The sequence below is a fragment of the Neophocaena asiaeorientalis genome, unplaced genomic scaffold (genome assembly GCF_003031525.2).
Source record: "Neophocaena asiaeorientalis asiaeorientalis breed wild unplaced genomic scaffold, Neophocaena_asiaeorientalis_V1.1 scaffold183, whole genome shotgun sequence".
Taxonomy (NCBI): domain Eukaryota; kingdom Metazoa; phylum Chordata; class Mammalia; order Artiodactyla; family Phocoenidae; genus Neophocaena; species Neophocaena asiaeorientalis.
The window spans coordinates 3,605,323-3,618,814 of NW_020175199.1; the positions used below are offsets into that span (position 1 = coordinate 3,605,323).

The 13,492-nt window shown below is 43.4% G+C and overlaps 1 protein-coding gene across 2 annotated transcripts in view; it reads left to right on the forward strand.

Moving 5' to 3' along the window:
• CCDC6 (coiled-coil domain containing 6) overlaps positions 1-13,492 on the forward strand; it is a 121,641-nt gene that overhangs the window by 80,485 nt on the left and 27,664 nt on the right. For both annotated transcript variants that reach the window (XR_003005945.1, XM_024765232.1), the window contains exons 4-5: positions 6,965-7,068; positions 8,985-9,145. Coding sequence is in view for 1 of the 2 variants with exons in the window: in XM_024765232.1 (XP_024621000.1) it covers positions 6,965-7,068; positions 8,985-9,145 (265 nt within the window). In the remaining variant the exon portion in view is untranslated. The remainder of the gene's footprint in view (positions 1-6,964; positions 7,069-8,984; positions 9,146-13,492) is intronic.

Below are 13,492 nucleotides of genomic sequence, written 5' to 3' on the forward strand. Positions count from 1 at the left end.
CGCCACCAGGGAAGCCCTTGAAAACCTTTTCAATCAAGCATTTGCATTGTAAAAGTAATCCATTGCTCTTTCAAGAAAATGTGGTAAATGTAAACACAGAAGTACAAACATGAAAAAAAAATTACCTAGACTACAATCCTCCCCAAACAACGCCTGTTGATATTTTTTCTTGATGTGATAGTGTATTTGCAGCATGCACTATGGTATGTGTTCTTTCCCCAGGATTTCTCCACTGTGCTCTTGATGTAGCAAAAGAGTTTATACCCCAGACTTTGAAACCTGCTTTCCACCAATGGTAATTATTTGGTAAAAGAGTCCCCTGGAATTATGAACCCATTATGCACATTTGTATAATACTGTGCTGATGTCAAAGTGATAAAAACTTGAGCTCGGAAACCATATAAATCTGACTAATTATATATGTATCTATTGCATAAAAGACCTTCATTTTCAGTGTCATTGAACAAAAGCAAAATTTACTGAGCTGGTAAACTATGAAAGTGTTGTTTTCACATATTAAATATTAACGGGGTTTTAATATAATCCTGAAGTTCTGTCCATTTCAAAGAACAAATCTAATTTTTATGGGAACACAGTGTTTGAGAAGAAAAAAGTTAGAAGCTATGGTAAAGAAAGTTAACTCTTGGCTATCTGGAAAATTCTGTCTTCCAGATAGCTAAGCCTTCACTATCATTTCTCCTCTGAGAGTTTATTGGTTCACTCTGTATTTTAGATATGTGAATTAATATCCTAAATTAATGGATGTACTATTAGGAAATAGTTAATTTTTAAGATTAGATGTCTTTAAATTTTTTTGTTATAAAAATAGTAAATGTTCATTAAAAAATTGGGTGGGAGGGCTTCCCTGGTGGCGCAGTGGTTGAGAGTCCGCCTGCCGATGCAGGGGACACGGGTTCGTGCCCTGGTCCGGGAGGATCCCACATGCCGCGGAGCAGCTGGGCCCGTGAGCCATGGCCGCTGAGCCTGCACGTCCGGAGCCTGTGCACCGCAATGGGAGAGGCCACAACAGTGAGAGGCCCGCATACCGCAAAAAATAAAAAATAAAAAATAAAAAAAATAAGAGAGGCTGTTGAGCCTGCACATCCAGAGCCTGTGCTCCACAATGGGAGAGGCCAAAAAAGTGAGAGGCCCGAATACCGAAAAAAAAAAAAAAAAAAAAAAAAAAATTGGGTGGGAGCTGGAAAAGGTAGGAAGATAAATTACCACCAACATTACTTTCACCCAAGGGCCGACCCTATTTATCTTGCTATATAGTTCTTCATGATTTTTTTTTTGCATATTTTTCTGTTCTCTATCAGTATTTTTTTTTTTTTTTTTCATTTTTTGGCCGTGCCACGTGGCTGTGGGATCTGGGATCTTAGTTCCCAGAGCAGGGATGGAACCTGGGCCCTCAGCAGTGAAAGTGTGGAGTCCTAACCACTGGGCCACCAGGGAATTCCTTCTATCAGTATATATTTCTTTTTCTTTTTAAAAAATATTTATGGGCTTCCCTGGTGGCGCAGTGGTTGAGACCCCCCCTGCCGATGCAGGGGACACGGGTTCGTGCCCCGGTCCGGGAAGATCCCACATGGCCACGGAGCGGCTGGGCCCGCGAGCCATGGCCGCTGAGCCTGTGCGTCCAGAGCCTGTGCTCCACGACGGGAGAGGCCACAACAGTGAGAGGCCCACGTACCGCAAAAAAAAAAAAATTATTTATTTGGTTGCGCTGGGTCTTAGTTGCGGCAGGCAGGCTCCTTAGTTGTGGCCCACAGCCTTCTTAGTTGCAGCAGGCTGGCTCCTTAATTGTGGCATGTGAACTCTTAGTTGCGGCATGCATGTGGGATCTAGTTCCCTGACCAGGGCTTGAACCCGGACCCCTGCACTGGGAGCTCAGAATCTTATCTGCTGTGCCACCAGGGAAGTCCCCCTGTCAGTATATTTCTGATGCACATAGATAAATTTCTTTTGAACTGTAATTTCTGACCACCTAGACTTGAAAGTGGTCATCCTTTCTCTCCTTTTCTCTTGCTCCTTACTGATGAACTTCCATTGGCTCTTTCTGGGCTCAACATTACACAAGCCAGTGGCGATGAACTAGAACTTGTTTTTCATTCTGAAACCATATGCACTTGATTGATCAAATAGGTACCTTGTGAGCTCTGTAGTCTGTGAACACCTGTCTCATCTATAACACAAATTGGCTGCTTGATTTCTAAAAGATATATATATGTTTTCCAGAAGGCAAAGGTCAGATGTCTTGCAGCCTAGGAAAACTGCCAGGGCTAAGTAAAATTCCGCTGATTGCTACAGCAGCAGAGTCAGTGTTTGAGTTTTACTTTACTTGTCTCTGTTGCTTTAATTTGTGAGGGACCTTTACCACAGAGCAAGGACCATTGTGCATGATTTCAGTGCTTTTCACATCATTTGCATGTGGTATGTTTTAATAGCCCCTTCATGAATCCTATTAGTCACTTCTTTCCTATATATAAGTAAAACTATGATTAACTCCGATGTATTGGCAAAGTAGGATGGAATGAGGTAATATCTTTTACTGTCTCTACTCTTGCAGTATAAACAAAACTGTCTTAGCCCATTTGGGCTGTTTTAACAACACAGACTGGCTTATAAACAACAGAAATTTATTTCTCACAGTTCTGGAGGCTGGAGGTCGAGGATCAGGGTGCTAGCTTGATGGAGTTCTGCCGACTGCTGACTGTGTGTGTCCTCGATTGGTAGAGAGCAGAGATCAGCAAGCTGCAGGGTCGCTCATGACTAGAAAGGACACTAATCCCGTCATGGGAGTCCCACCCTCCTGACCTCAGCTAAACCCAATCACCTCCCAAAGGCCTCACCTCCAAATACCATCACACTGGGGATTTAGGCTTCACCATGTGAATTTTGGACACAAACATTCAGTCCATTACAGAAACTGCATTCATTTTTCTGACTTTGATTTAGTCATGTTTTGAATATTGTATTTTTATTTTCCCAGGTGATTCTGATATACCTCCAAGGTCCCCACTTTGAACATCTATGGTATTATGTAATAAATTGATGGGAAATCGGGCTGAACTGTTAATGGCTCTCAGATGCTACCTAACTTGGAAAGTTTGGGGGGATTGTGTTAATCCCCACACCCATTTGTTTTCTTAGGATTTACCCAAATCTCTTTAAAAAAACAAAAAACAATTAGCCAACTAATAAGAGTTTGGTCAACGTAGGTCTTAGAGTACTCTGCTATTTCTTACATCTGGTATACACCTCTTGTATCACCATCATTCTAAGTACTTTTTGCTGTACGTTGTAACAAACTTTGTGTCTCTGTTCCGTGTATATGGTAGCCCTTACGTGGATTAGTTGTCATGGGCTGCCTTCCAGAATTCGTTTTTTCAGTCAGATGTTTGGGGTTCAACATATATTTTCCCATAGAAATGATGATAATATGGCAGTTAGGCTAAAACCAAGTAGCTTGAAAAGGTGCACTAAAACCTTTCAAAATTCTGTCGTTGAGCGCAGTGGTCATGGTAAAGTTCTCATCAGGCTTTTTTTTTGGCCAAGTACTCCCTTCCGCTACCTCTCCCCCCAGCCCAGCATCATGGCTCTCTTTAAATGGGAAAATGCTGCGCTGAGAGAGAAGTGCTATGGTGTTGGGAGCCGTCTCTTGGCTGCCCCCTTTTTCTGCCTTTTTAATGGTGAGTGTCTGCCGACTGCAAAGACACAGCTAGGGTGGGCTGTGAATTCAGACAGCCAGCTCTCTTTTTACACTCTAAGTTTATCCATTAAAGAAGTTGTGTATTTATTTGGGGAATATAATAACAACTCTTGGTGCCACGTTAATTAACTTTCAGCGGGAGGAAGGGCTACTGAAGAGGAGTAAAGAGTTTGGCTGGGAGGCCACTGACCTGACTTAATTACAAAGCAGCCTTTCAAATAAATATTCTACGAATCGTCTCTATCCGCTGCTGCCGTGTGCTCACAGACTATGCAGTCAGAAGGGGCTTGGGTTAGCCTGAGAATTTGATGTCTGGCAATGGAAGAGAGTAGGTGCCTGTTGCGCGAACACTGAGTTAAAAAGCCCATTAGCTATTATGAGGAAGGAGATGGGGGAGAGTATTACAGATGGAGACCAGCATAGAAAAGATCATCTGCCCAGGCAAGGAATGCAGCGCTGGGCTGCTGTTTCCATTCTAGCAAGAATTTCTGACTTTGCACGCTGTAAATTTAACGTATACTGTCAGATTTGAGGGTTGTTTGATCTCAGGGCAATGCAAGCACTGAAAATCTACTTCTGTCCGAATTGACAGCACTGGTGTGGACTCTTTTTAGGCTGTGGGATTAGGTGGACAGGAGATGGAAGGGCAGCTCTGATAAAGAACTTCAGGGGGAATTAATCATGATCATAATTAGTACCGTTTCCTCTAACTTCTCTGGTCTTTAGTGTAAGAGCTCCTCAGCAATGCTGAAAAGTTAAGATTTTTTTAGCTGAAAAAACAAGACTGGAAGCCCTGTTCTTTCTAAGGCCAGAGAGAATATGGACTCCCATAGCACTGCCAGCCTGAGTAATGAAACACCCAAATCCAAGCTGCTGCGCTGGGCTTCCTGTGTTGCCTGCTTCATGGAAACAAATTAGTAGAGCAAACTGGTACAGCAAACCCAAGTTGCACCCCCAGGAGGCCTTGGTTCACTGAAGTGGGCAGCAAATTGATAGCTGGTAGCTCTACCAATAGATACCAAAAAGAAGCTGAGATTCATGTTTGTTTTCAGCTCCTGTTTTTCCTGCTCTCTTTTTTTGCTTCTGCATACTCTCGGACTCACTAAGCTACCCCTACTCGGCTACTCCCCAGTATTATTGGATAATTTACCCCAAATCCTACTTGCCCCTCAAGATGCTCTGAACTCACTGGTTGGGTGGGACCCAACTCTTTTGGTCACCATGGTGACTGCTACCCATTCCTCTCCTGGCAGCATCCATCACTTTTCCTGAGTCACACCGTCTCCCAGGCCAGTGGTTTCCTCAGCTCTTAAATGAAAGGGTGGATTTAGATCATTTCTCTTGCTGTTTCTGGCTCTAAAAATCTCTTACGGAGCTAGTTCAGACTGAAGACAGCTGTCCTCTTGAGATTGACAGAGAATGATAGAGTGGGTGGCCCTGGAAGGGACCTCGGCCGTCATCAAGGCCAGCGTAGATGAGGGCAGGTGAGTACCTACTCAAAGCCACACGCCAAGTCAGTTATACGTGGGCAAAGAGAGCTTTGTCTTGACTTGGCTTTTCAGAGTTACTGATGAGCAGGGTGCATGATTACTCTAAAATTAAAAGTCGTTGGCCATAAGTTTCCACCAGGCATCTCTACTACGAAACGATGCCTCGCTTGAATTTTTTTCTCACCTACCAAGTACCCCCTATCGTGTCTTAGTTAAACCTGGGAGTAGAGTCCTTAAAGGGTAAATGCCATGGCATTTTGTTTCTTTAAGTGAATGGCTGTGAATTGTACTTCAGAGCTTGGCCCAGAATGTGGTCAGAGGATCGCCAAGGTTCTTAGGAGTTCTGCGAGGTGTTCCTGGGTTTCTCCCCCTCACTGCGGGTAGGAACTGTTTAGTATCTTGAAGAGCATTTGTGCGTTAGGCGGCTCCAGGCTTCAGCACAGAATGCTTCCGACTCAGTGTGACTCCTCTGCCTTTTCCCATGCAAAGAAAGTGTACCGAGGCTATGTTTCCAGCTGACTCTGTGTGATCTTGGCTCATTCGCTTGTGCAGTAAGGTCTGTCTGCTTTGGTTGCTTTAAAAGACTACCTTTTGTCCATGGAACTGGTCTCACTTTACTGTATATATAGGGATCTTTGATCAAAGAGAACTAACCTGCTAAAAAGATACGAACTCTGCTACTTCGACGTCTTTACAGCTGTGCAATCAAAAATAATTTGTTGAGCCTGTGATTGAAAAGGTAAATTGCTGTTGGTTGAAGAGACAGCATGGGGCAGTAACACCACCTTTTCCCCCTTTTAAAAAAGATTCCTGTTAAAATTACTTAACATCTCAAGCATATAGACAAATACAAAGAATGATATCACACCTTCCCTCTACCCGGCTCTGTGAAGTCTGTTCATCGTGGCACTTTCTACCCCCCTCACTAGCCCTCTTTTTCTTCCTCTCTCTCTCACCCTCTACCAAAGTCTATAATTTGTTTCGTTTACTGTCTTGGCCCCCACTACAATGTAAGGCCCCTGAGGGCAGACATTTCTGACTCCTTAGTTCCCTGTTATATCATCCCTATTAACCAGTGTCTGACATTGTTCTCTATATTTGCATATTGCTTTACATTAGTGGATTAAATTAATTGCTTCCACGTATTGCTTCTTTTTATGAAGTAGAATGCAGTTCGGGGTTCCCTCTGCAACCGCCCACCCCCCCACCACCAAATCAAATTTTCCTTCTTCCCTACCTCACCATAGGTAACCTGTATTGTGAATTCGGCGTTTATCCTCTTTGCCTATGCTTTTTATATCTTAGGACATATTTATGTGTACCAATTAACCACTACGTAGAATTGTCTTCAGGTATTTGAGTTATTTATGTAAATAGTACTGTAACCTTTCTGGTTTAATGTTGAACTACATGCAGGACTGGGGGGACAAACCCAGTTAAGTCCTGGGACAACTAGTAAGCAGAACTCCTCAAACCCTCTTTAAGGAAGACTTTTCATGTGCCTTGAATAAATGCTGAAGCAACCACTGTGATTCACGTACCAGGTAGCAATTAAGCTTTAACATCAGAGAATGAACCTGTCTCGATGTTCTCAATTAAAGTTTAAGAACTAGATGCACTTAATGTATCTGTGCCAGAAAATTGGCCGTTCCTTTGCAGTTTTCTCCATGAAAAGGGGTCCTAATGGTCCAATCAAAAAGAATCTAATTAACCAAGTTTAAGTGGTCTGCAATTCTCAGCAAAACTGTTTTCCTTCCTTCAGCTGAGACGAGAGAAGATTGACCTTGAAAATACTTTGGAACAAGAACAGGAAGCACTAGTGAATCGTCTCTGGAAAAGGATGGATAAACTTGAAGCTGAAAAGCGGTTCGTTTAGTCTTGCTGTTCGGTGTTCTGTACGTATGTGTGTGTTGGAGGAGTGGGGTAGCTTGCTGGGTGTGACCGAGGAATGACAATGGGACATTTTAATTCCTTGATTGACGCACATCATTTTAATTTGACAAGTGGAAAAAAATGTTGATAGCCTGTCCTGTTGGTCACTTCTTTATACCTCTCCCTCACTGACCCGGTAGAATTTCTTTTCATTTGGTATTAAAGCCTGTGAAGAAATTCATTAAGGAGCCGTTGTTCACCTCTGTTGTTCTAGAGGATGGTTGCAGTTCCAGCTTTTTACCTAATTGAACTGGCTTCCCCATTCATTTTCTGAAGTGCTTCGGATATGTGCTGGGTACTGTGAATTATCACACATTTCTAGAAGGTACTTCATGAGGAAGGCTGGGATTTTGATAGAAAAATGATCATCTGTGTGTTTTAAGACTTGCTGTAAAGAAATACCGGTACATATTTAAGGTTAGGGTTCTTGGTGTTAAATGTATATACATGGATATGGAATACTCAGCCGCACATATCTCTTGAACCCCTGTGTGCAAGATCCGGTTGGGCCCTTAGATTTAAGTACCATGTGCTTTGGGGTGGGTGGAGCGGAGCTTGAATAATGGCAGGAGGTTCTGTGGGTGGGACGTGTGTCTGGGTGTAGAAAGGGAGCTCCTTGAAAATATTCATCTACTTCACCACGATCTTCTGTTTGCTAACCAGAGACATTTGCCATAAGTACTTGGTTTGGATAGACTTCCATAAATTGAGTTCATCTCAAGATTTGCAACATAGAGCCATACCACAGGCTTAAGAAAACTGACAATCTGAGGTATATCTATACGGAATTATGCAAGCAGTAGTCGAATCAGCTGTGTTTTGCCTTATTACAGTAGTGTTAATAAATTGAAGCTTGAAAAATTATTTCATATAATAGATAGAGGGACCATTACAATATTTAACCTACTAGTTTTCTCAACAAGGCCTGAAGGTAATTCACAGTTTGCACTTGGGTAAACTCAAAGGTAAAAAGGTGAAAACCAAACTAAACCAGAAACTTCCCAGCAGCTTATAAAAAGGGGCAGAGAGGTCTGTTGCCAGTCTGTCTTCCTTTTTAAAAAGCAGTGGGAGGTTTTATATATATAAGTACCAAATTATTGCATCGAACATTATGAAATTGTCACTTTGTAGAATATTCATGTTTTATGTGCTTCAAAATAATGATAATTGGTAGAGAAGGTGGCACCACCAGTTATTAACCCAGTACATTTTGTTTTTGTTTTTTACCTTTTTACCTTTGCTGTGGCCTGAAGCAAAGGGCCTTCAGTCCAGTTTGCCATACCTTCAGGATTGGTTTTTCAGGAGGGGAGTTGAGAAGTCAGTCTCTTTACATGATGTCACTCTCCAAGGAGAGTCATAGTCTGTAAGTTTCAACTGAAAGCCTTGAACGGAAATTCCTCCCGTGTCGCCGTTCCCTCCAACCCAAGCATGTGGACCATTTAGTCAGCGGATCATTCTGATTGCCCAGTGTATTCCGGCATGATAATGAGAAGCCAGGGTTACAGACTTGTTTTTCATTAAGGCTTAATTACCAGTGGCCGTTTGAAAGGAGAAAAGGAAGGTGGCTCCTTCAGCTCTGCCCTCTGACTTGACTGTCAGGTAAGGGCGACCAGAAGTTGATGGAAAATGGGCACAGGAGTCAAACAATTCAGTGGATTTTGGCGATTCACATGGGCATGCTGTTAATGAACCTCCCGGCTAGAATTTGTTGTTTTTGTCTTTATTTATTTTTCTGATTGCTGAGAACTTATTCATGTATTTTTTAAATAGACGATGGTGAGCATCAAATCAACGTTTTGTGTTTTAAAGGCAAACTGTTTTTCATTGTTGGAATTTTCTTTTCAATGAAGAATCCTGCAGGAGAAATTAGACCAGCCGGTGTCCGCTCCCCCATCGCCTAGAGACATCTCCATGGAGATCGACTCTCCAGAAAACATGATGCGACACATCAGGTTTTTAAAGAATGAAGTGGAGAGGCTGAAGAAGCAACTGAGAGCTGCCCAGTTACAGCGTACGTAGCCTTGGTGTCACTGGTCATCTGTCCACAGAATTAATCCACTTACCAAGTATAGAGTTTTACCTATATTTACTATTGAATTTGTATAAATCAAATTCATATTGTGTTTCATTGCTAGTACATATTTATATGTCTGTCATCCTGGAATAGATTATTTAAAAAAAAAATTACAGTAGGGCAGGGCAAATAGTTTAGAATACTTCTAGAAAATCACATAATTTCAGGATGGTCCAGAATCAGAGGTACTATTTCTTTCTTTTTTTTTTTAATAAATTTTTATTGGAGTATAGTTGATGTACAGTGTTGTGTTAGTTTCTGTGGTACAGCAAAGTGAATCAGTTATTCATATACATATATCCACTCTTTTTTTTTTTGGATTCTTTTCCTGTATAAGGTCGTTAAATAATATCGAGTAGAGTTCCCTGTGCTATATACAGTAGGTCCCCATTAGTTATCTATTTTATATCAGAGGTACTATTTCTAACCTTCTCCCTGGTGTTCACTTCTCGGATGGTGCTAACAGAAGCAATGCAGGAGACCTCAGTGTACTTTGGGGGCATTAGGCAGAGAATAGTATTTATCTTCTTTACTACCGAAATTTGGCCTCAGCTAACAATTGCTCGTGGTGGTTGAGGAATAAATGCTTTTGAAATTTCTCCTTTTTATTTTTGGAAATCAAAGGAACTAATTTCTGGACACTTGATTACGTCACTTTGCATTCACTTGGGTTTCTTCTGTTTTGGTTTTTAGGCCGTTCAACTTATTTGAATAGATAATACAGTGAAAGGTATGCAGGGGGAAAATGTCTCCCTTTCACCCCTGATCCCCAGCCGCCCAGTTCTCACAATTAACACATTTTTAATATATTCTTCAGGGGTGTGTGTGTATGGGCTTCTTTTTTTTTTTTTTGTGGTACGCGGGCCTCTCACTCTTGTGGCCTCTCCCATTGCGGAGCACAGGCTCCAGACACACAGGCTCAGCGGCCGTGGCTCACGGGCCCAGCCGCTCCGCGGCATGTGGGATCTTCCCAGACCGGGGCACAAGCCCGTGTCCCCTGCATCGGCAGGCGGACTCTCAACCACTGCGCCACCAGGGAAGCCCTGTATAGACTTCTTTTATACAAATAGTAGCACAATGAACATACCCTTTTGCATTTTGCTTTTCACTCACTATGTCTTACAGTTTTTTCCCTGCCGATATATACAGAGCTGCCTTACTCCCCCTGCCCCTTTTTTTTTGAATCTTTTGGCCGCACCGTGCGGCACGTGGGATCCTAGTTCCCCGACCAGGAATTGAACCCACGCCCTGTGCTTTGGAAGCACGGAGTCTTAACCACTGGACCGCCAGGGGAGTCCGCTCCCCCTGTTAAAGGCTCTGTAGTATTTGAGTGTATGGATACACTGTAACTTATTTAACTCATCCCTTACCAACAGACCTCTTTGGGTGGTGATGCTACAACCATAGCGAACATCTCTGTACAAACATTTGAAACCTGTGCACGAACACCTTCAGGGTAAATTCCACGGCATGGATTTGCTGAGTCAGATGAAATGTGCATTTAAAATTTCAGCGCTTCTTACCTTTATGTTTTCTTCTCCGAAGTTGATTTCAAGTTCTAGTGCAGTAGTGCATCTGGGATGGGTGCATCAAGGTTCTCCTGGGAGCCTTTAGGAAGTACAGTGTGGTCAGTTTCCTGTTGCCGCTGTTAACAGATGAGCACAAACTTAGTGATTTAAAACAACACAAATTTATTATATCACATTTTTTGGAGGCCTGGGTTCAAAACAGGTCTCACTGGGCTAAAATCAAGGTGTCAGCAGGGCTGGTTCCTTGTAAAAGGCTCTAAGGGAGAATCCGTGTCTTTGCTTGTTCCAGCTTCTGGAGGTTGTCTGCATTCTCTGGTTCATGACTCCTTTGCATTGGTACCACTCCCACCTCTGCTTCTTGTCACATCTTTTCCCTCTGACCCTCCTGCCTTCCCTGTGTAAGGACTCTTGATTGCATCGGGCCCAGACAGATAATCCAGGATGAGTTCCCATCTCAAGGTCCTTAATTTAATCACACCTGCAAGTCTCTTTTGCCATGGAAGGCAACCTGGACACGGGCTCCAGGGATTAGGATGCAGACATCTTTGGGAGTCCACTGTCCTGTCTAACCCCATCCAGGGTTCTGGGCTTTTTTACTCTAGGGGTGGAGCCTAGTCCTCTGTATTTTTTTAAGTAGAGGTGATTCTGAATGTACCCTGGCTTGAGAACCATAATGGATGTGTATTCCGTGAAAACAAATCACAGGGTTCTCAAATATTAGTTGCTTTAGGTTAGGATATTTTTTGAGTTTTTGCCGTGTTGGACAGACACAGGTCTTGTGAGCCCCTTTCTGAGCTCTTTCCACTGCTGTCAGTTTATATTTTTCTTTCTTGTATAGACTTGCCTTGTTCCCCAGACAACATTTTTAGAAGAAATTTGGGAAGAATATCTTACTTCCTCTGCTTCCTTCCTACTGTACTGTTCGGTCTCTGGAGAGACTGCGGATGTCAGCAGAGGCTTCTGCAAAGTGCTGTTTGGATTCTGTGAGGACAGGGAAGGCCGTGGCACTTAGCTGCACACAGAAGCTTTGGGTTGGGTGTAGAGTATGAGTTAATGGCTTTCCTCATCCACCTGCCTCTGCCTCCTTAGGCTGGATAACCTTGTCCACTTTGAAAGCTCCTGGGGCACTTGGTCCCTCTCCCCCAAGTCCAGCTGTGTCTGAACTTGAACCGCTCTCCCAGTAGCTCTCAACTGACAGAGTCCCCTGGGGAGTTTTCGGTAGACCAGTGGAGAGGCTTCATCCTCGGGGATTCTGATTTAAGTGGTTTGGATGGGGTCTGGGCACCCCATCCAATACGGCTAGTATTTTCTAGCCATAAACCTGAAAGGGAATTTAAAAGGTACAGGCCACCTTGGGATCAGGTAGGACTCGTCTCTTGGGAGACTGTCCGTAAGTCACCCTCAGTTGACACTATCTTGGACTAACTGCTATGAGATGGCTGAAGATGGGGGCAACATAACCTCTGGACCCTGAGTCCTAGGGAGCTCTTTGTGGGAGAAAGAGGAAGACTCCTGAGAGTAAATCTATGGTCCTTTGAAGTCAGGTGTGCGGTAGCCAGCAGAGGGCACCCAAGGAATGCCACGGGGTCAGCCATCTGTGCCTGGGTCTCTCACTCCCAGAGGCTGTGGGCCTGGTGCCTTCTCGGTGCCTCCGGCTTCTGGGTTAATTGCCAGACTGCCAGGAGGTCTTTTCAGCCATCACCCCTGGTGACTGATGTTCTTGTCGGTAGCTTATTGTTGAAGGATCCCCCTGCTGGTTTCCCCAGATGCTACAGGATTGCCATTTTCTTTGAAAGACAGTGTTTCCTCTTAAGTAATTATTCTCAAAGCCTCATGAATCCTCAGTTCTGCGAAGCTTTCCTATTTATGGAAAAGAAAGACAACCTCCTCCGACAACTGTCCCTCTCGTCTAGAAACAGTAGATACTCCAAGAGGTCAATGTAGCGATGCCTGTAGAGCAAGTGAAAAATTCCATCTGCTGACCTATTTGGGATGAAATAACTTAAATCATTTATATTAAAAGTGTACTTTGTAAATATTTTCCCAGCATGCCTTCCATTAAAGTGATTTTTGCATCTGGATTAGACAGCAGGGTTTCTGGTTAGATTGAAAACGGCCCAGGAATATAGTGTTTAATAATGTTGGTATTTCCATTTGAATTTATGAAATAAGGATATTCAAGATAACCAAGATAAGTATTCAAGATACTTAGTGACAACACAGGACAGCGGGGAGGGTCATGTTTTCCCTTTGCCTGAAAGGACACTAGAGGGCGCCACAGAGTCCTGCACAGGGTCACTCAGAAGGGCAGGGGTTATAGTGGGTCCAGGCAACTCAGCAGAACGAGATTCCAGAGCCCCAGGAGGGTATCAGTTCCACATTTCAGATTCACAGGAAGGATGATCTGGCCGGCTTAGCCTGGGTCCAGTGTCTCGCCCTGGGGCTGGTTAGCTCTGGCCGGCGCTGTAGCAGAGACCTCTCCGCATACGGGGCAGCTCCCAAGGAAGGGGTATTTGTCATAAGCATGGTGCCATCCCAAGATCCTGACTGCATGTATGTCTTTACCTGCTGTTTGACTCCGAAAGACTGTGCGTAAGTCAGGAAATAGTAACACAAACACCAAAAACTAGACTGATTTGAAATATTGATCTAAAGTTGCTTGTTACGTCAGTTTCTAGTTTTATAAAAAGATTTATAACTGTTACCTAGCACGTTGAGTATACTGGTTCTCCGTGTGCAAACCGCTCCTGCCCCC